The sequence below is a fragment of the Podarcis cretensis genome (genome assembly GCF_951804945.1).
Source record: "Podarcis cretensis genome assembly, chromosome: 1".
NCBI lineage: Eukaryota > Metazoa > Chordata > Lepidosauria > Squamata > Lacertidae > Podarcis > Podarcis cretensis.
In genome coordinates, this window is record NC_137170.1 from 26,582,758 (window position 1) to 26,609,265 (window position 26,508).

General features: G+C 42.6%; 1 protein-coding gene and 1 long non-coding RNA gene across 8 annotated transcripts in view; one reads left to right on the top strand and one right to left on the bottom strand.

Moving 5' to 3' along the window:
- Window positions 1-26,508, top strand: part of LOC307223255 — a 732,363-nt gene that overhangs the window by 428,317 nt on the left and 277,538 nt on the right. The gene's annotated exons all lie outside the window — the stretch shown is intronic.
- The window catches only part of FLRT2 (fibronectin leucine rich transmembrane protein 2), a 92,812-nt gene continuing 77,248 nt past the window's right edge, over window positions 10,945-26,508 (bottom strand). For all 7 annotated transcript variants that reach the window (XM_079988770.1, XM_079988772.1, XM_079988771.1 and 4 more), the window contains one exon: window positions 10,945-15,519. In XM_079988770.1, the coding sequence (XP_079844896.1) occupies window positions 13,139-15,124 (1,986 nt within the window). In that variant the 5' untranslated portion in view covers window positions 15,125-15,519 and the 3' untranslated portion in view covers window positions 10,945-13,138. The remainder of the gene's footprint in view (window positions 15,520-26,508) is intronic.

The window sequence follows — 26,508 nt, forward strand, 5'->3', positions numbered from 1 at the left end:
TTACACAAAAAACAAAACAAAACAAAAGGTGTGACAAAGCTGGAGAAAGCTCTAGGCAGACTCCCTTTCAAAGGGATCTTACAGTCTTTTGGAGCTGTCAGATTAAAGAGACTGGAAACAGACTACACAATAATGCATACGGTTCAAAGACATTAAAGATTCTGTTTAATTAATTATCCAAGGGAGGCATCCTACTATTGTCTGCTACCCCTTTAATGTACAGCTGAGGATGTAGTGGAGCACAGCCTTTAACAATAACACATGATCCCATTACAGATGTCTCTCTTATTATGTTTGGCAAAGCAGTTGGCTTCCGGGCTTCTGTTCAGTAGGACTGGTCATATAAAATGCAATGGAAGGAAGAAACATTTCTATTAGAAAGCACTAATTGGGAGTGTGTGTTTTTTTACAGTGTCTGATGGCAGAACAGCATGTGATGATAAACATGGGGTCTCTGCCAAAAACAGTAGTCGAGCATCAAGTTTTCCCTACTTAAGCAGCAAAAACTTGTATGTATCTGTCTAGCCGTTCCAATTATATGGTGTTGGGGGAGGGAAACAAACGGGTTCACATGGGGGAATGGGGAATAAATGTGGTTCGGTTTGGATTTTAATGGGAACATATCTAAAATATGTGAACTGGAATACTGTTCTGCTTCCAAATGCACACTTCTCCAAATTTAGCGATCCACCTCTCCAACCAAATAACACGTAGAAAAATGTGCACGTTGTATTATGAAATGCATTGTATCATGGAAATTCAATTGCAAGCATTTATATGGTGGGTGAGATTGTATACTAAAATGTGTCTGCAACAAAAAAGTTGCACAAAAGAGGCAGTGATGGCTCGCAACTTGGATAGCTTTTAAAGAGGATTAGGCAAACTCATGGAGAATAAAGCTATCAGTGGCTACTAGCCACAATGGCTATGCTCTACCTCCAGCCCCCCCCCAAGTGCCCCTATTTTCCAGGGACAGCCCCAGATTTACAGAAGTCATCCCGGTGTCTAATATGATCCTGGAATGTCCCTCTTTTCCTTATGGAAAAACCATTGGAGAAATATTGGAGGGTATGGTAGAACATCCCTATTTTCACTGGAGGAATCTTTGAGGGTATGGAGTTATGAGACCCCCAAGCCAATGAGATAAGTAACTTTTAGAACAACCTGTCGAAGACATCTGAAAGTAGCCATGTATAGGAAAGATTTTTAAAAGTTTAATGTTTCATTATGTTTTTAGATATGTTGGAAGCCACCCAAAGTGGCTGGGGCAATAATAAAGTTTTTATTATTATTATGGAATAGGGTGTTCTATTTTCATCGGAGAATTTTTGGAGGGTATGTACCTCTATTGTCAGAGAAATTCTGCCTCTGAATGATTGTTGCTGTGGATCGCAGGTGGCGAGAGGGTTGTTGGTTTAGGATACTGTATGAACAACCCAATCTTATGCATTTTCATAAGAAGTCAGTTCCACTTTGGTCGTATGGAAGTGTGCAGAGCAGGGGTAGGCAAGGTTTACCTCACCTGGGTTGGTTCACTCCAGTGGAGATCCCTCCATGGGCTGAATCGTGTGTGCGCATGAGCATGTGCACCTGCGATTTCCAGCGTCGGCATCTGCGCTGACGCAATTTCCGGCACCGTGAGCAGGTGGCTCAGTTCGGGGTCAAGGAACCATGAGAACCGCAGGGGAGAGCAAGTTTGTGAAACAAATTTGTCTACATCTTGTCTCTTGCTTTAACTCATTCCTCAGTGTGTGGTCATGATAATGGTGATGGTTTGCAAAGTGACAATCTTTTCCTATTTTCAAACTTACCAGACACAGAATATGTTGAGAATGTCTGAAGAATATGTAAATAGCTCACAAGGAGAACAAAGCACTTGACTGCAATTCAGATGTGTGCACTGAATGCAGGCTACTTAGGATTGCATCCATAGGAATAGCTTAAGTGGGTACAATGTCAACACCTAGAAAAATAAGTTTAGTGTTATGCATATAGAGTGATCTGCACATTTGAATAAAGACACAGTAATATCATGAAAGTGGAATGATGGTGCAGTGTAAATATTTTGAGAAGATTTTCTCCAGAGTTAATACTTCATTATATGTGCAAAAAAAAGAAGATTTAAATAATCTGACCATATACCGGTAAACATAAAAGCATGAGAGTCCTGCTGGATTGGACCAAGGTTGCATCAAGTCCAGTGTTTCTCTACCTTGTGTGTTGTTGGACTACATCCCTGACCATTTAATGACTTCATCTAGTGCACCATTGTGTTCTCCCAGTAGCCAACCAGATGTGTGTGGGAAGCCAGATTTGAGAACACCAGCTCTCTCACCTCTTGTGAGGCTGTTGGGGGTAGCATTCAGAGGCATACTACAACAGTGGAAATGGAAATAGCCAATATCTAGTGGCTTAGCCCCAGAATCAGTTTCAAGCACCATTCAGCCCTGTCTGGACTATGCCAATTCATAATAAAGACCACAGAGTCTCTGAGCATGTGCAGAGTGCATTTCCCCCCCCCTCTCTCTCTCTCTCACACACACACATAAAGAGCCACCTTCTGCCACATATCATGGAAAGAGGGTTCATTGTTTTCAACTCAGGGTTCATTGTTTTCATACTAAACCTTATCGATGCATTAACGGTAACCTGCTCATCCCTGTATTGTAACCACAGATAATAGACCTCTGGAAGGAAGGACATTTGTGAAACGCATCAAGCATTGCAGAAAGTGTAAAAAGAGGTATACATGTTAATCTGTTTTGCTGGTCTCTGTTTATTAAACTCCCCCATCCAACAAGCACTGAAAGCCTAACTACAAGCACAGAATTACAGTGGTACCTCGGGTTAAGTACTTAATTCGTTCCAGAGGTCCGTTCTTAACCTGAAACTGTTCTTAACCTGAAGCACCACTTTAGCTAATGGGGCCTCCTGCTGCCACTGCACCGCTGCCGCATGATTTCTGTTCTCATCCTGAAGCAAAGTTCTTAACCCGAGGTACTATTTCTGGGATAGCGGAGTCTGTAACATGAAGCCTATGTAACCTGAAGCGTATGTAACCTGAGGTACCACTGTACCATAATTCATTGAAATATTTAAGCCCTCAAACCTGGGAAACATCTAACTGGAATCTCTAATCTGGATTTCTGGTCTGACTCTCCTGTTTAGCTTGCTCCTCTTTATTTTGGTGACATGCAGAATACCTTCAGTGAGAAACTAAGCATACTTTTGTTGATTCAGAGGCCACTTTTCTTTTTCTAATGTTCCCTAAAGCTGTATTCAGATTTCCACTGTTTATGCTACATTTGCCTGACATAATGCGAGAGGTAGTGGGTGAAATGATTTGGTGGGATGTAATATCTATTTTGGGCAAGAAAAGAAAAGTAATAAATGCCCATTTGAAACATACCTTTCATTTTGCTTGGTTGCATTTGGCCATAATAAATTAATAAACCCCTATTGTACTAATATCTTAGGGGGGTTAAAAGTAACTTTGGTGGGGAAAGGTGACATTTACACATGCATAAGTTATGCATGCTTCCTTTCTCCGTGATTTGACTTGTACGGAGCTTATAGAGAATGGAAGTACTATGCCGTGCAGGAGGCTTTCAAAAATGACCTTTTTATTGACATAAAAAAATGTCATAGCTGTAAAGTCTGACATCTCCAAGCCTGCCTGTGCTGGGAATAGGGCCATGTTATATCACTGGGGGGATGCAAATCTTTCACTTTCAATGCTCTAACACACTGGCTAAACTAAAAATTAAGTGCACAGAAGAAACTACCTGAGCAATTTTGCATATTCCAGGTGTATGAGGCAAATGATCCAGATTCCGCCCCCCCCCCCAAGCATTTCATTGGCATGGAAGTTCACTCTGTGACTGCAATCAGATGATCATAAAGGTAAAGGAAAAGGACCCCTGACAGTTAAGTCCATTCGCATATGACTCTGGCGTTGCAGAGCTCATCTTGCTTTACAGGCCAAGGGAGCCGGCATTTGTCCGCAGACAGTTTTTCCGGGTCATGTGGCCAGCATGACTAAGCCGCTTCTGGTGCAATGGAACACTGAAACCAGAACAGCACATGGAAATGCCGTTTACCTTCCTGCCGGAGCGGTACCTATTTATCTACTTGCACTTTTGGTGTGCTTTCGAACTGCTAGGTTGGCAGGAGCTGGGACTGAGCAACGGGAGCTCACCCCATTGCGGGGATTTGAACTACCAACCTTCTGATCGGCAAACCCAAGAGGCTCAGTGGTTTAGACCACAGTGCCGCCCATGTCCCCAGATGATCATAGTTTGGCTAAATAAGGCCTTCTTACACTAACAGTAGTGCTAAGAGCAAACCCCTTTGAAGCTGTCCACATTCAGGCATGGTTCAAATTCAAATCATGCCTGAAGACTCCTCTGGAGAGAGCTTTGCAGGTGTGGTTCGCTATCAGCGCCAATCTGCTGGTTGGCACTGACAGTGAGCCCCTTTGAAGCTGCCACTTGACAGTGGCATCAGGTGACTGGCAGTTGGGCAGCCCTTCCCACCTGTAAGAAGGGGCCAGAAGGGCATGGCAGAAGTCAAGATCTGGCCTGCCACCAAGATTCCATTCCCTACACCTGAGATAGTGGTAAATTTTGAAGTGGATGAGGTCATTGCAGTAAACCTCATTGGGATGTCTCTTAGGAGAGTCCTTAGACACACTCCTAAGGAAAGTCTGGTATATGATGCTGCTGTTACTCCTGCTCTGAAATGAATGCTTACCACTTTCTCCAGGTAGGCAGCTGTTATGGATCCTTGACTACACCCAGAGGCTCAGTTGCATCTCACCTTATTAACCTGACAAATGATCATCAGAACACAGCCACTACCTGCAAGGTAACGTGGTGGGGTTTCTACATTATAGAATTCACTTCCCCAGAGAAGTTCTCCAGGCTATAGGATATAGCACACTCTTTTTGAAGTAAATATCAAACTGACACACTTCTCAGCGCAGCCCTAGTGGAAACCTTTATTTTCCACAAGACTTTCAGAGAATCAAATTTGAATTAACCGGGCTACTATTTACTTGATTGATCTATTTTCTCTGGATAATCAGAGAATAATAAGACCTGACTGGTTTTATTATTATTACTATTTTATAGTTGCCTTACTAATGGCAACCCCTTTACATATGTAGTTTCTGTTTTGTTTTGCTTTGTTTATCACAATTGTGCACTGGATTGTGAAAAGGCAATCTATATGTTTTAGAAATAAATAAGAAAAACTAGTATTGATTTCAGCATTCAGCGCGACTCGGCTGCAATGGATTACGGCAGAAGCAACTTTGTTGCTTTATGCTCAGCTACATGCAATTCCCTCATTGGGAATGCTAAAGTGAATTTTGGAGAATTAGATTGCAGGGCAAAAGGCATGTGATGGATTAAGACAAAAACTACCAAGTAAGCACATTTATTTGTGCAGCTTATCCCATGACAATTATAGCCACCTATATAAGTGGCACCTGCTCGTTCAGTGGAAGCGCAGCTGCTGGGTTTTTGAAAATGAAGGTTACATTTGCATCTGGCATTCTAACATTCTCTTTAAGTACAGCTCCACTTTTAAAGAACACACAAGGTACGATTAGGCTAAAGTTAAGCAACATAGGACTTAAATATAAGGCATTGTGCCTCTCCTAATTTGAGCTTTGCACAGCCCCCTGGCTGCAACATGGCCTTGACCTAGGGACCTGGAATCTGGTCCAACCTGCCTGTCTTGCCTTGGATGCGGTCCTAGACTAGCTTATAGGGGATTATGTTTAATTAGGAATTAAAAATAAATAATATCTAATAAAACATACAGTTGCTCTCCTTTCCCTGCCCTGCTGCTGACTGAGAGCAGGGAGTTAATTCTGTGGGGTGCTGTTTTGTTTTCCTGAAGGCCAAATACATTTACATATAATGAAAGATGCCGTGTTTTGTTAAATGGGAGTATATTCAAAGTACTGGGACCTTTCTTCACTTACCTTTCATAAAGGCATGGCTGACATTTGACCCAATGTTTTTAAGAGTGACTTTGGAGTTGACTGTCTGCACCTTTGGTCACATGTTGTTGCTATTAGGGAGTGGGTATGGTTTTCCCCAGGTACACAGGTGGCGCTGTGGGTTAAACCACAGAGCCTAGGGCTTGCTGATCAGCAGGTTGGCGGTTCGAATCCCTGCGATGGGGTGAGCTTCCATTGCTCGGTCCCTGCTCCTGCCAACCTAGCAGGTCGAAAGCAGGTCGAAAGCATGTCAAAGTGCAAGTAGATAAATAGGTACTGCTCCGCCAGGAAGGGAAACGGCGTTTCCGTGTGCTGCTCTGGTTCGCCAAAAGCTGCTTAGTCATGCTGGCCACATGACCCAGAAGCTGTACGCCAGCTCCCTCGGCCAATAAAGCGAGATGAGAGCGCCACAACCCCAGAGTCAGCCATGACTGGACCTATGGTCAGGGGTCCCCTTTACCTTTACCTATGGTTTTCCCCCTCCACACCAACCATGGGTTGTGCTGGGATTGAGAGAATTTTCAGGACTGTAGTCACATCCCTATAACTGACTATGTCAGAACAGCAATCACAGTCAGCATCCCCAGCACCAGCCCTGCCGTTAGACAGAGGGGACCACAGGCAAAAGGTACTGGAGTGGTAGTGAGGTGTTGGAGAGCAGAGCTGTGGGTGCCCCACCATCCCAGCCTACTCAGAGCCCCCTTAGCAAGCCTGTTTTCCTCAGATGTGGTGGAGTGCACTGTCCCATTGCCAGTGTTGAAGTAACATCCAACTTCCAGTGCAATGAGCTTTTGTACATGGAATTGGGGGGTGGGGATGCCATCTTTGCCCCAGGCACCAAAATGTCTTGGTCCAGCTCTGAGCATCCAGGAGACAGCTTGACCATGCACAGGCAGTGTTGTTTGCACTTTAGCTCACCCAGGGTGATAACTGAAATCTCAGAAATCTGGCCAATGAGGCTCATAAACTAAGTGTGAGCTCTAGAGCACATCTCAGAATAATAGGCAAGGCACATGGCTCCATGACAGAGGATAGGATTCTTCAGCAGGGGAGTCAGTGGAAAGGGTTCCCTGATGGCTGAAAGACTGAAATCCACTGTTTAAAGGTATGAACAATCCCAAATCAATATTTGCCTCACAACCAGGCCATTAGATCAAATTATCAAAGGCTATACAGCCAGCATGCCAGCAATGTTTTCCACACCAAACTACCAAACCATGGCAAACACATTGTGTAGTGTATCATGAATGTCTGAATGGAGGTTCAGGGGTTTGTCTTGCAGTCCATGCAGTCCTATAGAGGAACCACCTTCTCCTCTATAGACTGCCCAGGTCACTAAAGCCTGCATGTGTGTCCTTCCTCAGCTTGCAGGTGTCCATTGGGTGGGGATCCAGAGAAGGGCCTTTTCTGTTGTGGTGCCCACAATATTGTGGCTCTCCCTTTGAGATTCTGTGGATAACATTGGTGGGTTATCTCCTCTATGAATTAAAACTCGTCTGTTCACCAAAGCTTTACTGCTGGTGCCATTTCCTGTTCACTTTGGTTTCTGTGATGTTGAGACTCACATTTATTGTTTTTATTGAACTTGGTGTGTTTTATAATGTGAACCACTTTGGTATTTTCTGTAAATGAAAAGTGGTATAAAAAATACTTAAACAAACAAACATTCTCTATTGTTAGCTTGGCAAGAAAAATGGAGTGGAAACAGGAGATGGCACGCCTTCTGTAGCACAAATAGAACTTAAGAAGGATATATTTGTCCCAAGGGACTTATTTTGTTTCTTCTCTGTGTTTTCATGCAGTCTGATTGAAAGTGGTGATAACAGAACTCCCAGTCCTGCAAATTTAGATCCTGCATCAATTTAAATCCTACATCAATCTTGATTTATCCTTGATGGGGCCCTTGCAGAGATTTCAGCTGTCCCACAATGTACCTACAGAATTGCGTATCGGAAATCATTTGGCTAGGGAAGTCAGTCCTCATAGTTTTTTGAGGATAACATTTGATGGCTTTTAGGTAGATGGCTAGACACTTTTCCTTTGTTCCCAAGAGAGCTCTGGAAGCTCATGTTTGCCTTAGGGTTATGTCTGAGACTTCAGCACCTATGGGGATTGCATCATTTTTGCTCTTATTGTGTGCCTTGGATAATTCTTGGTGCCACGGGGGGAGAACTAAAAAATATCTGAAAGCTGCAATTGGAGTAATAGTCTAGACCAGCCTTTTATCAAATCCGGGACCTCAGATGTTGTAGGGCTACAACTCTCATCATCCTTAGCAAGCAGGACCAGTGCTCAAGGATGATGTTGTAGTGCTACAACATCTGGGGACTCAAGGCTGGCCTAGGCCCTCTATATCCTGATGCAGGAAGGCTTGAACTTATTCTCTAATTGAAATACTGTATACTACCTGACCTTAGAGACACAACCAGAACATGTATTTCCAGTGCCTGGATATAAGTTTCAAGGGATTGTCATGCACAAGGCATGTATTCAGAGTCCAAATTATTTGATGGCTTGAATTTTAATCCAATATGGTAAGAGTGCTGTTACCCTCAGGTTCTGCTGGAGGGCTTCCCATGGACATTTGATTGGCCACCATGAAAATGCAGTGATGGGATTTGGCCCATAGCTGTCAACATTTCCCTTTTTTAAAGGGAAATTCCCTTAATCTGAATAGGATTCCTCGCAAGAAAAGGGAAAAGTTGACAGCTATGCTTTGGCCTGATCTATAAGGAATTCTCTTATGCTTTTAAAATAGTCTATGCAAGCTCCACTCCAGCTTCTATCTCTCTGAGGATGCTTGACTGCTAGCCACCTAAGACAGATATGTGAGTTTAAAAACAAAGGAGGATGGGGACCGAAGGTGAGTAGTGAGGAAGGTAGTCATGTGGGTGGGAAGGCTGGTTGAATTTGACTTAGCTTGGAAAGGGCCTCTTCAGAAGATGGGATGGAGCCTGCATCTCATCTCTGTATCCACCAGCTCCGCGTACACCTTGGCTTTATGCCTTTGGCAACAGTCTGAAGGGTGTGCCTATGGGCCCAGCCACACGGAGTATTGACATGCACAGTGTAGACATATGCCATGCCCGCTTCAGACATTAATCTGAACACATGAAGAGTCGGTGGGACACATTGATGTTGTGGGCAGGGTCTGTAGGTGTTCCCACATTTACTAAATGCTTTAGGCTTCTTCTGAAAAGAGCTTATGTTATGAGGCATGCCAGCCACTATGGACAGGAGGCTGATCTGGAATTAAAACAGCTCTGAAACATCACATTCATGTGACTCCTGACTTGTTACAGCATTATGTCTTCAGTTCAGAAGATTTCACCCATGTTCTCTCCCCTCCTCCCACAACAATCAATTATTGAGAAAAGAAATTGCATTAAAAATTATCAAAGGGGAAAGAAAAAAAATCAGTAAAATTATCATGGGTGGGGTGCAGTGGTTTTCCATGGTCACCTTGCTATTTTGGTGGCTGGGGATGTTTGTGAGACCTTTTCAATCTTGCAATAAACACATAGTTTCACTGTCTTCAGAAGCTCAGGGTGGTAATGGCACATGAGAGGGCATTCTCTTTGGAAGTCCCAAAGTCATGGAATTCCTTCCTCACAAAGCTGTACCTGGCACCTCCACTATCCAGTTTTGGGTGAACTGGGCCATTGACACCAGGGCCATTGATACCTGAGATATATGGATCCACCCTACTTTTGTGATTGTAATGTGCTTTTAATGTTGTATTTTAAATTGTCATGACCTACCTTGTGAGGTTAGGGTGAAGGATGGGTAATAAATGAAATGAGTTCTAGTAATAAACCTCTGCAACTTCCCTGAATGTCTACACTTTTATTAAGGGGGAAATGTTCTGTCATAAACTTCCCATTTGGGCTTCTTTGATATTAGGAAGCTGAGACAGCCAGGGAGGCTGCAAAGTGCTTGCAAAATGTTTACTAGGAAGGAAGACACGCACACTACCACCTCACAGAAATAAGTTAAACTGAGAACTCTATACCTACTGAACTTCCAGAGACATTCTAAAGAAAGTCTATAGTGCCCTGATAATGTGGGTGGAAAATGGAAGCCTCTTTCCCAGGAGCATAAAACTTTTGAGTAATTGGATTTCAGTGCAGCACTAGTTTAGATTATGGATCCTTTTCTGCATGGCCTCTGAGATTATGTGGGCCTTGAAACAGCCTTCCTGTCTAGACACTTCACTTTAATTCCGAAGGCTGAACTTATCCATCACCATGACCACATTATTGATCTGTGAGAAGGAACAGCACATCTGTGGTTGAATTTTGTGCGTGCCTGCATTATTGAGCAATGAGGACTAACATGCAGCTGGTGTTTTCTACACTTAACTTTTAGTCTTTCAGTCATACATTTGAACATCAGCCACATTTAGCCTTTAAAAGAAAAAGAAAACTGGTTCCTAGACTATTCAGCCAGTAGTGCTGTGACACCTTTAGTACCAACCAGTTCTCATTCATCTCTCTGCTGAAATGAAATCTATATATTAAATTGGGGTAGATGAAACGTAACCCCTGTTGAGCATGTTTGCAACAAGCACCAGTTGACTAAGCATCAGGAAGGATTTCCTGACAGTAAAAGCTGTGGAACGGTCTCCCATGAGAGGTACTGGACTCTTCTTCCTTGGAGGTTTTAAAACAGAGGTTGGATGGCCATCTATCATGGATGCTTTAGCTGAGATTTCTGCATTGCAGGGAGTTGGACTAGATGACCCTCGGGGTCGCTTCCAACTCTACAGTTCTCTGATTCCTTATGCACACACACGTAAGTACTTTTTCACTGTGGAGAGTCATACCACTATTTATGTTTAAAAAGACTTTCCTTTTGTCAACAGCCAAACAGCTTACATAGCCGGAAGAAAAAGAAAACGCTTTGCATAAAGGTTTCTAGCTAAAATTACACCATTTCAAACCATACGGCAGCCTTTTATTTAGCAAAGGTTCAGTGACTTCACTATTACAGTAGCCACACAGGTTGCCTAAAATACCTGTTATAGCTGGAGAAAATAGCAAATATACAGAATATAGAATGGAAATCCAAAATGTGGTTATAAAAGGTGTTGGGTGGGAAAGGACAAAATTCCTCGGGAAGTGATTGTACTCTGCCTTTGTACGCCAAAGTGCTGATCAATCTCCTTGCAGTGGCGGGTGAAGATTGTCAAGGAACTGAAGAAGTTGTGTGCAGGATTCAGTTTTGTGATGAACAAGAGACTGAGTAGAGCAAGTACTAACTGCCCCCTCAGCTCAACCCCTTAAGTAATTCCAGTTTCTTAAAAAGTAATTGTGGTTAACTTTTCAATTAAAACATATTTTATTGAGATGACAACTTGTGTTTGGTCTTTCTGATGTTAGGAAAGGGTTTTGATAAAAGCTCTACCTCCCCAATCAATGTAAGTCAAGGAAAGCAAGTAATAGAATTTGTTTTTATGATTTTTTTTGTGCTCTGATATCACATATTTTGGGATTATGTGGGTGTGTTCAAGCTTTAAAGGGAGGAGTGGTTGAGTCAATTTCTCTTTCATTTTAATAGGGACTGTACAGCATACATTCCCAGGGTGTCATTTGCAGAGGTACAACATTCTCAAAATAATATTGGTGGAAATCAGACAAAATTGGGAGCACTGCTGTAGCCTCAAGGACCAAACACGTTCTACCAAAGTTGGATTGTCAAAGGATGTGGAATGCATTTAAGGTGACATGCGCCTCACAAATCCTTTAAAACATATTTAACTGGATCTTTTTCTTGACACATTATCTTCTGCCCGGCTAAAACTGAACTTAGGCCTGATGATTTTATCTCTCTGGAGAACTGTGGAACACACCTCACTGAATTGTTTATATGCTTTAAATGCCTTGCAATATTCACTTTCCTCCTCATGGAGCAGGCGAACTTAAGTGAGTGAAGTAAAAAAAAAAATACTGTATTATTATTTTTAGAGCACAATTTGAACCATATCTGCCCAGAATTAAGCCCCATTGAGGTCAATGGGCCTTACTCCCAGGTACATGTATATCAGATTTCAGTCTGAGTTAGCCAGGGATAGATGTGAAGCTGAGAAATAGCAACTTGAATTCCTCTGTTGAGTTAAGAGCATTTTGAATTATACTTCTAGTGATAAGAATCGGTATTGCTTGCTGCCCTGGCCAATTAACCACATCTGTTTGGATTGCTGGAATGAATACTCTTCAATAAGTTCAAGGCCAACTTTAGTTCTGGTCTTGGCCAGAACTAAAGAAATGTGCTTTTGGGGTGGGGTGGGGGGAATAAGAATATAAAAATCTGAATGTAGACTAAAAGTTCTGACAAGACTGGTCAGGATTTTCTTTTTTAAAATAATGTCCTGATTTTTATGAGAACTTAAAAACAAACTAAGATTTTGCCTTGAATATTTTCACATCAGGGACAGATGCATTATGAGCATCCTGTGGGGGGAAGAAAAGCTATCAACATAAACAATGGTGGAGATTCATAGTGTTTGATACCAAAAAGGCCCTAATTTCTTCTCTGGCTGGAAGGGGGGGAATTAAAAGGTACAGAGGCAGGTAGAAGTGATGAACTAAGTTTAACATGAGTTACTCCAATTTTATGAACTAAAAGAGGAGGTTAATTTGTATTTCTTCTGTCATTTGCTCTACCTTAGACATTCCACATGAATCCTCATTTAATACAAACTTATCTCCTAAAACTACTGGAAAATGTACGAGCTGCTATCCCCCAAACAGCTCCAAGAAAGCAAAGTGGTTAATGTTTGAAGAATGAGGTGTTCTTTCCTTTGCCATGGCATTGGGTTCTTATTGTACAACCCTGTACAGTACTTCAGCAATATATTTTTCTTTTAAGATTTAAAAAGCAAAGAGTTACAAAACTGTTTGCAATTAACTTGAAATAGAAAAGATAGCACTTTTTTTTAAATCCCATTATATAGTACACCATATAAATTACAGATTATTCAAATGCACAAATGCATCTGTGTAACATTTATCAAATGTAATTTTTGTTTTGTTTTGTTTGTTTTGTGTGAGTAGGTTTGTTTTGTTTTCCTCCCTCTGAGTTTTTGCTCTCAGCGTCAGGTGTCTCGCCACACCACCCCCTCAAATATCACGTGTGGCAGTGCTCCAGGTCTGAGACACTGCTGTTGCAATAGCGCATGTTGTTGGGGATGTGGCAGTCTGTGTAGTTAATGCCCCCATTTGGGGTATAAATGGGCTGCAGTCTGAAATCTCCTTTAAGGAGTTGATCATTATTTAAGGAGACAATCTGAAAGCTGGTTTCTGTCATCTCCAGGATGGAGTTGTCCTTCTTGGTCCCTGCTTCGCAGTAGTCATCTTTCCGCCGGCCCCGGTTGTATTTCCATTTCTGAGAGGTGTAGCGTCCCTTTTTGTGCATGTGCCAGCAGAAGATGCTGAGCAGGACCACCAGTACAAACACCACGGCCCCCCCGATCAAGCCTGCCAAAAGAAACGGGGACCCAATGTTATGAGAAGTGGTCTGTTCGTGGCTGGAAGCCGTGTTGCTTCCATTGCTCAGCAGGGAAGCCTTGGTGGTGCCTTCAGAGCAGACGGTGTCCTCGCCAACTCGGTAATTATTAAAATCATCCAAGGGGACCAAGCAAATCCGATACGTGGATTTGGGCTCTAGGCTCGCCAAGCTAATGTTCTGCCTTTTGTCACTAACTATCCGTTCCTGAATGATGCCGCCTTCCAGACTGTGGCCCATTTTAACCCAGGTCAGTTTGTAGGCCATCACGTTGAAAAGGGAATGCCAGCTGACTTGGATGCAAGTGTCATTCACAATGTGGATGAAGAGTTGGAACTGTTCAGTAATGGGAGGGGTCACTTTTTCTTCGTCGTCCCTCTCAGGCACAGTGGGGAGTGTGGCTACAGTGTGGGGAAGAGGAGTGTGTTTGTTACTTGGTGTAAAGACTGGTGACGTAGGGGTTACTGTGGTTGGCAGGGATGTAGAGGGAGCTTGGGTAACCAGCGTCAGATCAGGGGTGGTTGTGGGGCATGACAACATATTCATGTTGAGTTCCCTGACAGCCATGCCTCGGACGTGCTCTGGTCCTTGACACATGAACCCTCGCACATTGATAGAGGAAGGGATTAACTTGAGCCATTCGGTGACCCACTTAATACTACAATCACATAGCCAGGGATTATTCCTTGCTGTGAGTTGTTTCAAGTTGCGAAGGTTGTCAAAGACACCTCTGGACAGCATCCGGAGCTGATTGTTGGAAATATCGAGTCTCTCCAGCTGGTGAAGGTTTGAAAAGGCTGAAAGTGGTATGTGTGAAATCTGGTTGTCCTGTAGAGAAAGCCTAAGCAGGTTTGTACCTGGGAGTTCAGGGGGAGGGTATGTTAGTGAATTCCGTACTATAGAGAATTCCTTGAGTTTGGATAGGTGGCTGAAGGTGCCATCTGCAATGCCTTTATTGTTAAGGAGGTTGCCATCTACTATGAGACGTTCCAAGCTTGTGAGATTCTGGAAGGCCATGTCTGATATGATGGCAATGCGGTTTTCGTCGACTCGTAGTTCTTGTAAGTCCACTGGAAGGCCAACAGGCACACTGCTTAAGTGGTTCTTGGACAAGAATAGAAGCTTGAGGCTAACAGCTTCCCGGAATGCCCCATCCTCAACCCCTACGGTAGAGATGGAATTGTCATCTAGGTGCAGCTCTTCCAGTTTCAAGAGCTGTGCTAGAGCAGCCCGAGAAATGGTCTGGATGTTGTTTTCTTGCAGGTGGAGAACCCTGACATTCTTGGGCAAATTCATGGGGAATTCATCCAGCTGGTTGCCATACAGGTAGACTGTGTGCACAGACTGGACATTGTGCAACTCTGCAGGAAATCCAGCATTATTAATTTGGTTATTGTGGAGGTAGAGTACAGTTACACCCTCCGGTATCCCAAGAGGCACTGAGGTCAAACTTCGCTCGTTACAATAGACAAAGTTCCGGTCACAGCGGCACACACTTGGACAGGCCAGAGCTTTGGAGAACTGCATGGAGAGGCCCAGAGAAAAAACAAGCCATGATTTAAAGAAAACAACCCTGTCCACGGGCCACATTCTAGTCCACGGGCCCATTTCTAAATGAAGAAACAAAATACTGAAAAAAGGGGGGAAATGCTAGCAAAAAGAAGTAAAAAAAAAAAATGGAAAGAGATGCTGTGTTTCTATGCAGGTAAGAGGTAATGTCCCAGAGGCGAAATGCAAAATAATCTGTTTATAATTGGATGGCCTTTCACTTGGAAAGTCACTGTCCTGCTAGCCAGGCTTACACATGTTGTTGCCTCTCGCCATGTATGCTGAATGCTAAGGTAACTGTGTCCCGTACAGGTAACCCAGAGCAAGGTGCCAAACGTCAACCAGAGACGGACAGGACGGCTGGATTAGTACTTCTGTTGGCTGTGGTGACAGGGTCCTCAGCTTCCTTCAGTCGGCAAGGCATTCATTTTAGCTTGAGGCTGGATTTGAGAAATCTGTTAAGAAAGGGAGAGAAGGGAAAATAAATAATGTGGCATTGTTAACTGACAAACATCCTGTGCACAGAAATTCATTAACTTTGTGAAATGGTAGCATAAATAATCTAGGCGGCTTCTCTCCTTTTCCCTCTCCTCCGACTTCTAAAACCAAGTGGAAAAATCAGCTGGGGAAGCAAGAAGGATAATTGGTTCCCAGGCTAATGACATAGCAGTGGGCAGCAAGCTCAGGTTAGAGTTTTAAGCTGCACAGAGTTCCTGGTAGGATTTTGGGGGCAGCAGTGACTCTGGTGCACTTCAAAGTTAGGTACTGCTTGCTACCCCTACCCCAAGGTGCATAATAAAGCCATGCATTGTGTGGAGAAAATGGGAGTGGTGTTTTTCTTCTCCTCTCAAAACGCCAGAAAGTGGAGTCATCTAATGAGGTTGGGTGTTTGGGAGATTCAGGACAAACATCCCCCAACCGCCCCATCCAATACATAGCAAACCGTTCTATAGTGAGTCAGACCAATGGTTCATCTAGCTCAGTGGTCCATCTGGCACTGGCTCTCCAGGATTTCTGACAGGATTTCTGACTGAGAGTCTTCTCTCAGCCTTGCCTGAAAATGCTGAGGATGGAACCTGGGACCTTCTGCATACAAAGCTTTTCCAGTGAGCTAAGTAATTCTTCACACAGCACATGCAAGGTTGGCCCAAGACTATTTGCCACCTGAAGCAGAGGACAAGATGGCACCTCCCCATTTTGCATGCTAGAAGCTGATTGGATCTTACTTTAATACTGGCAGTAGGATAGCATCCTCCACTGCCTTGAGAGCAGCAGGCTAGTTTAGAGGGTGCATGCATGTTTTAAAGTATGGTTGTGATTTTTTCTTTATTTTAATGTAAACCACTTTGAAGTTTTGTACAATCAAGCTGTGTATAAATGTTATGCAATACGTACACCTACCTACCTACCTACAGTGAAAGGCTCTGTAGAACACACAGCTCTGATATCATGCAAAGAGAAATGGCTGGGACTGCCCCTGCTGCCCCCCGAAGACTGCTACCTGAGGCAGCTTCCTTACTCTGCCTAATGGTAGCACCAGCCCTGAGAATATTGTTCTCGTAGTACAATGTAACTGTGGAACTTCGTCCCACATTATGTAGGGATGGCCGCCAACTTGACTGGCTTTACAAGTGGCTCAGACCGATTCATGGAGGACGAAGCTATCAACGGCTAGTAGTTACAATGACAATACTACCTCTAGTATCTTTGATGACCTGATGCTGGGGATGATAAATGAGAGAGTGTTCTGTTCCATTTGGAAAGGTTTTACCATGCAGTTCAGCCAGTAATGTTCAAAGCAGTCCTAATTTTGCTTTCTCCCTCTGGCATTATTCATTATTTAAATTTAAAGCTGAAATATTTAGTTCCTTAAAGCATGCTGGGATAATGCTGGTTATGAAAGATCTCAAGCTTGATGATTAATTTGTATTTTCTAATAAGGGGGCAATACTTCCATTACTTACATTTCAATACATTTGTTTGAACTGATGGCATTAGTTGATCTTACAGTAACTTATATAATAAAGTACAGAGAGAAGTATGACACACATTAAGCTCCCACTGTTAATTGAATTGTAGGTAATTAACAGCTGCCAGGATTTTACCCAAACTGTATCAAATGTGTGTGTGTGTGTGTGTGTGTTCGTGTGCACATGGAGGGGGGAGATGCCGACATTAGCTAGCTAAATAAACTGATCTATTTTGTTTTTCACAGCACAATCCAAATCATAGTCTCACACCTGGTTAAGGCAGAACATTCAATTTTTGCCTCACCGGTGTGCCCTGTGCTCCTGTGGAAATGGACAGATTACCTAATGCACTGTTTGAGGCTTTGATCTCTTACAAGCCGCCTCTGTCATAGAGGACCAGTTCCTTTTCAATTATGTAAGATGCTGTGATACTGCAAAGACATTTTTAACAGGATTACATTCTAACACACATCTTCTGTGACAGTTTACCATTCTTTAACGTGCATGGGCTCCCTTCTAAATCATACCAACCAGATTGGCCATCATGAGCCCCCCCCCCTTTAAAAACACACACAAATAAACTAAAGGAAGGTTTTCAGAGTCTTCAGATTACAGCCACATAAACCCATTTTTAGGGACGTGGGTGGCGCTGTGGGTTAAACCACAGAGCCTAGGGCTTGCTGATCAGAAGGTCAGCGGTTCGAATCCCTGCGACGGGGTGAGCTCCCGTTGCTCGGTCCCTGCTCCTGCCAACCTAGCAGTTCGAAAGCATGTCAAAGTGCAAATATATAAATAGGTACCGCTCCGGTGGGAAGGTAAACGGCATTTCTGGTTCGCCAGAAGCGGCTTAGTCATGCTGGCCACATGACCCGGAAGCTGTACGCCAGCTCCCTCGTCCAATAAAGCGAGATGAGTGCCGCAATCCCAGAGTTGGTCATGACTGGACCTAATGGTCAGGGGTCCCTTTACCTTTAAACCCACTTTTGCAACAATGTTCCTGCTGGATGACCACAACCTTACATTTGTGTGTGCAACAACACATCTCCCAATTGCCTTCTCCCTTAAAAAAGCAAACCCAATTAAACTATGATCATTTTCACCCCACCCTCCCTCCAAGGATCACAGAGTGGCACACATAGTTACCTCACCGCCTCATTTTACTCCCTCAAAAGCCAAGTGAGGTTGGTTATGTTAAGAGACAGCGATGGGCACAAGAATGGGGCTGTGAGCTCAGGTTTCCCAGACTGATAATCTACCCACATTACACTGGTCTATCCATTTGCCTTCCGTTCAATCATTCCAAATAAAATGAGAATCCCCTCAGAGAGGCACATGCTACTTTAAGAAAGGTAGGGGTCAAGTCCAGCTAATGATACAAATAGGCACCGAGTAAATTAGGGTAAAACCTGGCTGTCTAAACATGTTTTATCATGTTTTTAATATTCTATTGGGAGCCACCCAGATGGGCAGAGTATAAATAAATTATTATTATTATTATTACCCTTTCAATTCATGCAAATCTGTTTTCTGAAGCCCATGAACTTCGTGGTCAAAGAATAAGAAGTTATGGATCTTTCTAATATTATGTTCTCTATGCAATATCAGTACTATTTGTAAGGATTTGCCCTTTACTCAGATGTAGTGAGATAAAAATCAAATCAAATCACATTAAATAATTACATTAAATAATTATTAAAAACAAGGGGATATGGGGTGGGATTTTATATTTTGCTATTTTTATTTTTATTTTTTTTCCTTGTAGTCTGTTAAGGAATGGGCATGAAAAGTAACTAAGAGGGAGGGGAAAAGGAGCAGATGAAATACGAGGAAAGCTCTATTATGAATTTAGCCCAGCTTGAAAGTGGACTGGGTCCCATTTAAAAAAACCCACCCCATTCAACTAGTTTCTCTTGCACAACTTTGACCCTCTCACTTGAAATGCTTCCACCATCCCTAGTGTTTTAAATATTTTATAATATTTTTCAGTGTATTTTTCAACGCTTGTGATTCCTCCCCCTTCATTTCTTTTCTTTTCTACACTATATATGCTACTCTGCTCTGAACTGTTTTCAAATACTTGGTGACCTAGCTTGAAACGAATACTGTTCTTTTTCTTATTGATGTCTTTCCTCTAATGTTACTGCTTTCTCAGGGTGAAATGTCAAAACGCTTTAATGCTTTTTAAATGCCTCTGGTTTTCTTTCAGTTACTTACTTATACAATTCTTCCGCTCACTGAGTTCATTCTATTAACTTTGTAACTTTGCTTGGTGCTCATTTCATGGAGCATATGGATAGCTGTCATTCATTTTCATATATTCCCCTTTTCCAACTGTTATAATGCCTCCATTTCTCCCATTTTCTATACTTATTCCGTTTTTTCTTTTAGCATTTTCTATTTACTTTCTAATTTATTGTTTCTCCTGTGTACTACTATCCCACCCCCATCACAGGGTTTCTATACTTTTATGTATATATCATTACAATAATTAATTTATTGTTACTGAAGCTCATACAATGTACTTTGAAGCACTTATTGTTTGCTGCTCTTCTCACATGCACACCTTATCCAAGTTTTTCTGTCTATCAGGACTTTATTTCTCTTGATTTTCCATTTTCTTTAGATAGAAAAATGTTCCAACTTCCTCGTTTTTAACAATTGTGCATTATATCTTTCTTTTCCAATGACATGATTCCCCTTCCCCATTCTTCCTTGTGGTTTGTTGCCTGTCCTATGAATGTCAGTTTTCTCCTTTCACACTCTGATATTTGTCTTTGCTTCATTCTATGGCTATCCTTTCTCTCACAAATCTGACACTTCTATTTTTCCTAAGATATATCTATTTTCGATCTCTATGGTTCAAAGGCATTTATACTTTTAAATGGATCCAAATATACCCCTCCAAAAATGCAGTTTTATGTCCTATGTCATACACAGTACATTCCATATTCTTAAAGTAGTAAAGTAAGTCTGATTAGAAATCCAGTATTTGATATATTTCATTCCCCCCCCCCCAAATGTCTCTCCCCAACAACAAAGCTTTTCAAGAAATATGATGTCTCTAGCTAAAGTCTGGGTTAGCTTCACCCACATTTTAGTACATTAATAGGAAACTACCCTATAAAGCCTGTTCACCAGAATATTGCATTCTCCTTGTTCATATCCCTCTTGACACAAGTTTAATTACACCTGCCTTTCTGCCTCATTACTAATGGAATTTAGAATTAGAAAGGGAACAGGCCAAAGCCACAGGCATGAGGCAGAGAAGACAAACGTGATGAATGAGGAAGGGAAGAGGAGGGGTGAATGCAGGACGAAGTGTGTGGAGTGGAAATGGAACCAATAACCAGCGCATATGGCTTCAATGTGCATGTGTCCACTGTCAGCCTGATCGATGCAGCTTTGTTTCCCTCTGCAATTACCTTTGTCAACTGTACATTCCTCAGGGCAGAAGCTGTATCACCCACTATGTTTATAAAGCAAGCCGCTAGCAGCAAAGAGATGAAGTGATTTGATGCTGGGGGGAAAGTGCTGGGAGAAAAGTAGCTTGAAACTAATGATAGCCGGGGGCTTTTTTCACCATGACTTAACCCACAGTAGCAATCCTATGCAAATCAGCTTAGAAATGCTGGATCCAAAGGGGTTTACTCCCAGTGCTACAAGCCAGGAAAATAACTGGCAGTAAAGTCAGGCCAGGATCGGTGTTATATGCTCAAATTGTCTTGCCCTAGTGAGCAAACTGGCTGCCAAATTCTGCACCCACTGAAGTTTCTGAACCATCATCAGAAGCAGCCCCACATATAACACATTGAAGTAATCTACACTAGAGCATAGACAAAAGGAGTATCCCCAAGCTACGTTCCGAAGAAGTGTAGGGTCAGCTGTGGTGTAGTGGTTAAGAGCAGTAGACTCGTAATCTGGTGAACCGGGTTCGTGACTCTGCTCCTCCACATGCAGCTGCTGGGTGACCTTGGGCCAGTCACACTTCTTTGAAGGCTCTCAGCCCCACTCACCTCACAGAGTGTTGTTGTGGGGGAGGAAGTGAAAGGAGAATGATAAAGCGGGATATCAAATCCAAACTCTTCTTCTTCTTCAGCTACCTCCCATCCATCTGGTCTAGGGAACCACCCACTAACAGCGTGTCATACTTATTTGGATTGAGCTTCAGTTAATTGGCTCTAATCCAGTCTATGCAACAGTCCAACACATCCACTGCTACACCTGCAGATGTAAAGGAGAAGTACAGCGGCGTGTCATCAGCTTATTGCAGACAGCGTACTCCAAAACTCTGGATGACCCCACCCAGTGGTTTCATGTAGATGTTGAACAGCGTGGGAGATCAAGATGAACCCTGAGGAATCCCACAATGAAGGCTCCACAAAGCTGACTAGCACTTCCCAAACATCACCCTCTGGAAACGACCATCCAAGTAGGACTGGAAGCCGTGCCACCCACCCCCAACTTGGACAGCTGCTCCAGAAATATACCATGATCAAAAGCCGCTGAAAGGTCAAGTAGAGTTAACAGAGACACATTTCCTTGTCTCTCTCTAGACAGAGGTCATCATAGAGGGTGACTAGAGCAGTTTCTGTGCCCAAATCTCAATTGAAATGGATCTAGAATATCTGTTTCCTCCAAGAGCACCTGGATCTGGTCCACAACCACCCATTCAAGAAACTTGCCCAAGAAGGGGCGATTGGAAGCTGTACAACCCAAGCAGGGTTTATTAAGCAGTGGTCTTACCACTTCCTCCTTCAAGCGGGCAGGGACAACCCCCTTTCACAAGGAGTCATTAATCACCTCCCTGGCCCAGCCAGCTGTCCCCTGCCTGCTAGTTTTTATCAACCAAGAGGGGCAAGGATCCAGAGGGAAAGCAGTCAACCTGACTGATCCAAACACCTTGACTATGTGGGTGGCGCTGTGGTCTAAACCACTGAGCATCTTGGACTTGCCGACCCGAAGGTTGCGGTTTGAATCCCTGTGATGGGGTGAGCTCCCATTGCTCCCATAGCAGTTTGAAAGCATGCCAGTGCAAGTAGATAAATAGACACCACTCTGGCGGGAAGGTAAACGGTGTTTCCATGTGCTCTGGTTTCCGTCACGATGTTCCATTGCACCAGAAGCAGTTTAGTCATGCTAGCCATATGACCTGGGAAGCTGTCTGTGGACAAACGCCGGCTCCCTTGGCCTGAAAGCGAGATGAACACCACAACCCCATAGTCACCTTTGACTGGACTTAACTGTCCAGGGGTCCTTTTACCCCAGCCTTACTAATTGAAACTCAACCAACACAACAGGATAGTGTTCTGGACACCCCTTAAGATTCATATGCTGTAAGAGCAGAATAAAGGGTGTAGTGGATGCAAGCAATGTTCTCCTCAAAATGCTTTGCAAACAAGTCACAGTGAGCTATTGTTTCTGCTATCTCCAGGCTGTAAAAGGCCTCATACTACCAGGAAAAGCGCTGCCGAATAGTATAATGGGGATGCAATGGAGGCAGCAAAGTATGCCTTCTTGTTTAGGACTGCAGCTCAAATGATGTAGCAAAACAACCAATCAAATCCTACAGGATCAATCAAATCCTGAAGGATCTGTACTTCTGACTCGAAAACACGATTGTGTGAAACCTTAAGACGCAAATCTATTCCAGTGTGCCAATACTCTTGTACAAATGTATATTTTAAATAAATTTGTTCTATTTAATAGTGGAGACAGGATCATCATTCAACTGTATCATTTTTCCAGCCTTTCAAAGCCTTGATTGCTTTTCTGTGTCACAATGTATTGTAAACTATGTACAAGGCACAGCTTAAGGATGCTGCTTCCATGTACTGATTTAATTGATCCATTCAGTCATTCGAATCAAAACTTAAAACTGACTTATTTACATCACACATAATCTTCACCAGGGTTCTCTTCTTGAAGCTTACATTAAAACCATTAATCAAAAATCCTGGTGGGGGGGGGGCAGCTTCCCCTGATATGTGTGAGTAATGGTTTTGCAGGAAAGCTGAAGGGCCAAAGGGCTGGAGTCAGTATTTAGATGTTTACAGAACATGCCGAGCCCCTGCCAGCTTCATTTCTGATCTTCAAGGGGGATTCTGAGCATGTTCACTGAATGCACTTAGAACACCTCTTGGGACTGGTGCAAAACCCCTTCTTGGTGGTGCAAAACCCCTGATGCCATAACCAGCATAATGGTACAAACATAAAAGGTGCTGTATACAAAGTCAGACCATCAGTCCTTCTGATTCAGTACTGTCTACACTGACAGGCTTCAGAGTTACCCTCCTAGCCCTACCTGGAGATGTTGGGGAGAGAACCTGGGACCTTTTGCATGCAAACCATGTGCTCTGCTGAATCTCTTCCCTTCTTCATACTGAAGCACCAGCATGAGGGCTCTGGCTGCAGGGGCCATTCAGCTGGACTGTGAATCCCACTGCCCTGGGTGCAGCCAATGAGAGTTGGTGTTGAGCAACATCCAGAGCACCACAGATTCCCTATCTACTGACCTACCACTCTCCTATTGACTCAAGGTGCAGAAGATGGAAGGGAAATGGGGCTTCCTTTAATTTCTCACAGGCTTAGCATATAACTGTTTAATTGTAGAGAAGGATTAGCTTTGAAAATAGTCATCCCCCTGAGACTGTTTAAAATGTGTTTTGGCTTTTCGAAGTGATTAGCACAATCTTTATGTAATCAAGAGCAGGGAGGTGTGGGGGGGGGGGGAGTATTGTATAAAAGTGTTATTGGCTGCTACCACGTCTTCGCAGATGTGAGAAGAAAGTTAGATATACCCTGTAAAATTGAGCCGCAAACTGCTTAGCTCTATTTTTAATGACCGACAGTAAATACATACAAGGGGATGTCTCGTTATGCGTTAGAAGAAAGAACCAACCTGGGCTTTCAAGATACAGAATGCAATGCAAACACATTTAAAAGGAAAAGGAGTAGGGCTGAGGAAATGAGGACTTGTGCACTGTTGCTTTTACTCTCACAGGCTTTGCATGCCAAAATTTGGTTTGGATATTATTTTCTCTGGGAACTTCCCATTTTCAGGTGGGATTCAGGCTGCATACACAGCATACATTTAAAGCAACCCCTCCCCCCAAGAGAATTCTGTGAATTCTGTTAAGGGTCCCAGGAAATGTTGCTCGTGGGGGGGGGTGTTGATTCTTTGGGTGGAAAATGTGATTTGAATATACACGTGTATGCACACAGCCTCACTCTCATATTGGCAAATTCAGGTTTCACTATTAAGATGGATTTGGTGCTCTTGTGGAACAAATCTGCCCTCCCCCACCCAAAAGAAAGAAAAGAAATCAGACTTTCTGGCAAGAAAAGTGACAATAAAGTACACAGGAAATTGTGGGATAACAACTGCATGACATAATGTCATAGAACCTCCCCACAAACAAGTCAGATGAATGTTCAATAAATAGCTGGTACTGTGTGTGCATTCACAGCACACAATGAAAACACTATGAAAGCACTTGAAAATAAGAGGGCCCCCCCCCCAATTCTGGGAGCTGTGGTTTGCTAAATGTGCTGAGAGTTGTTTAGGAGCTACCTTTCCCTCCCAGAATTGCCATTTCTAGTGTTCTCTGTGAAGAGGGCCTGATTGTTAAACCACTTGGGAACTGTAGCTCTGGAAGCAGGGGTAGGGGCCTCCTGATAACTCTAAACATCCATAATAAACTACCGTTTCCATAATTCTTTGTGGGAAGCTATGACCATTTGTAGTGACATCATAGTGCTTTAAATATATGCTATGAATGTGGCTGGTATAGCATCCCCAACAAATGGATGAATGCTCAATAAACAGGTCATCTGGAAGCAACCTCAGATTTCAGACTAAATACCTCCTTATTCTCACAAGCTGATAATAGATTACGGTAATTACATTAATAAGGCTGAGAAGTCTCTCCCTCCCATCATTAAGTTTAATAATAAATATCCAGGGTGCCTGTGAGCAAACAGAGAGGAATTATACCGTATCTTTGCTTACTTTTCTGCCCACTGTGGCAACAATGTTTTTGCCATGCTGCTCTTTTGCTGCAAATTGCTTAAATCTCTCATACACAGAAGTTTAGAGCTAGGTAATTATAGTCATGAAAAGGTACCATCATATTCTCTTCCTTTAGCGGTCAAAAGCTGTTTCTCCTGCACTGGGGTTCCTTTTCTAAAGGCAGTTGTTATTGTGTCAGATTCTTTGAGTCCGAGTTATATCTACTTCTGCTCCTTTTATTGCACAATTTCAAACTGTTTTGCTATCATATAATCTTATTTTGCTAAAAGTAAGCTGGAAGAATGAACAAACTTTCCTTTCTTATTCTTTTTAAAACGTATTTAAAAGGTTTGTTTCATGCCATATATAGCTAGCTAACTGATCACTGTACTTTGCAGGACAGGGTCTCCTGCAGATACAGTAAAATGTGAATCGGCCCTTTAGTATGGTTGGATCTTCCCTTTGAACTCCTTATTATATATCAGACAGGTCCTCTGTTGTCTTTTTGGCACCTACTGAAGAATTTCCTTTTTCAATAATCCTTTAAAGTGGAGCTACTTACACACAGAGAGATGTTTTAATTGTTTGCAAATATGGACATTTTAATATGGAATTCTTTTGCATTGTTTTTATTGTTGGTATGAAACCACATCAAGATATTTTATGGGAAGTGGTTAAAAAAATGGAAGTAATTTTTAAAAATGTTAAGGGAGGGGAGCTTTCACTTTCTTAAGCTTCCTTTAATATTATCTCCTATTGGTAACTGAGAAACTTTTTAATTGTATTTTCCCCGTATGGTAGCCATGGGATCATACAATTGGAACAAACTTAAGAACAAACACGAAAACTTTAAAGCTTAAAACAATCTCAGTCTTTTGCACATTTCTACCTCTTATTCAGTGGACGGGCAAGTAGATGGAGGTAATTTTAAAGCAGGCATTTTTCATATCACTTTTCAGATCTTCCGTAAATATGTGGGGATCACATCTGCTTAACTCCACTTAAAACTCATTGCATGTTTATCTGATTTTCCAAAGATGATCTACATGTGCTGGATGCTTGAGTGCACATGAGATCTCTCCTTATATTCCATATCCTGCATGTGAAGATGTAGGAGAGTATGACATCACAGTAAGATTAATTTACTTTTAACCAGGCTTTCTAATTAAAGCTTTGGAGAGTGAAAATAGGCCACATGCTGCATGAGAAAACTATGCACGGAACTGCATAACAAAAGGATAAAAAAGAGGTTCCTATAATTAATTTCACTTGAATTCTTCCATCTTAATCATGACAACCACTTGCACACAAGGGCCCCAGTATCCTCCCAAGCTCAGCTGTCTGTCTGTCCGATGATGAGTGATAATTCTGGAACAAAATATGGCATATTTGAGTATCTGCTTTAGAGCATTACACTACATTGCTGACATAGCTTATTTGTCTCAAACCTGACTAGCTCAGGGACC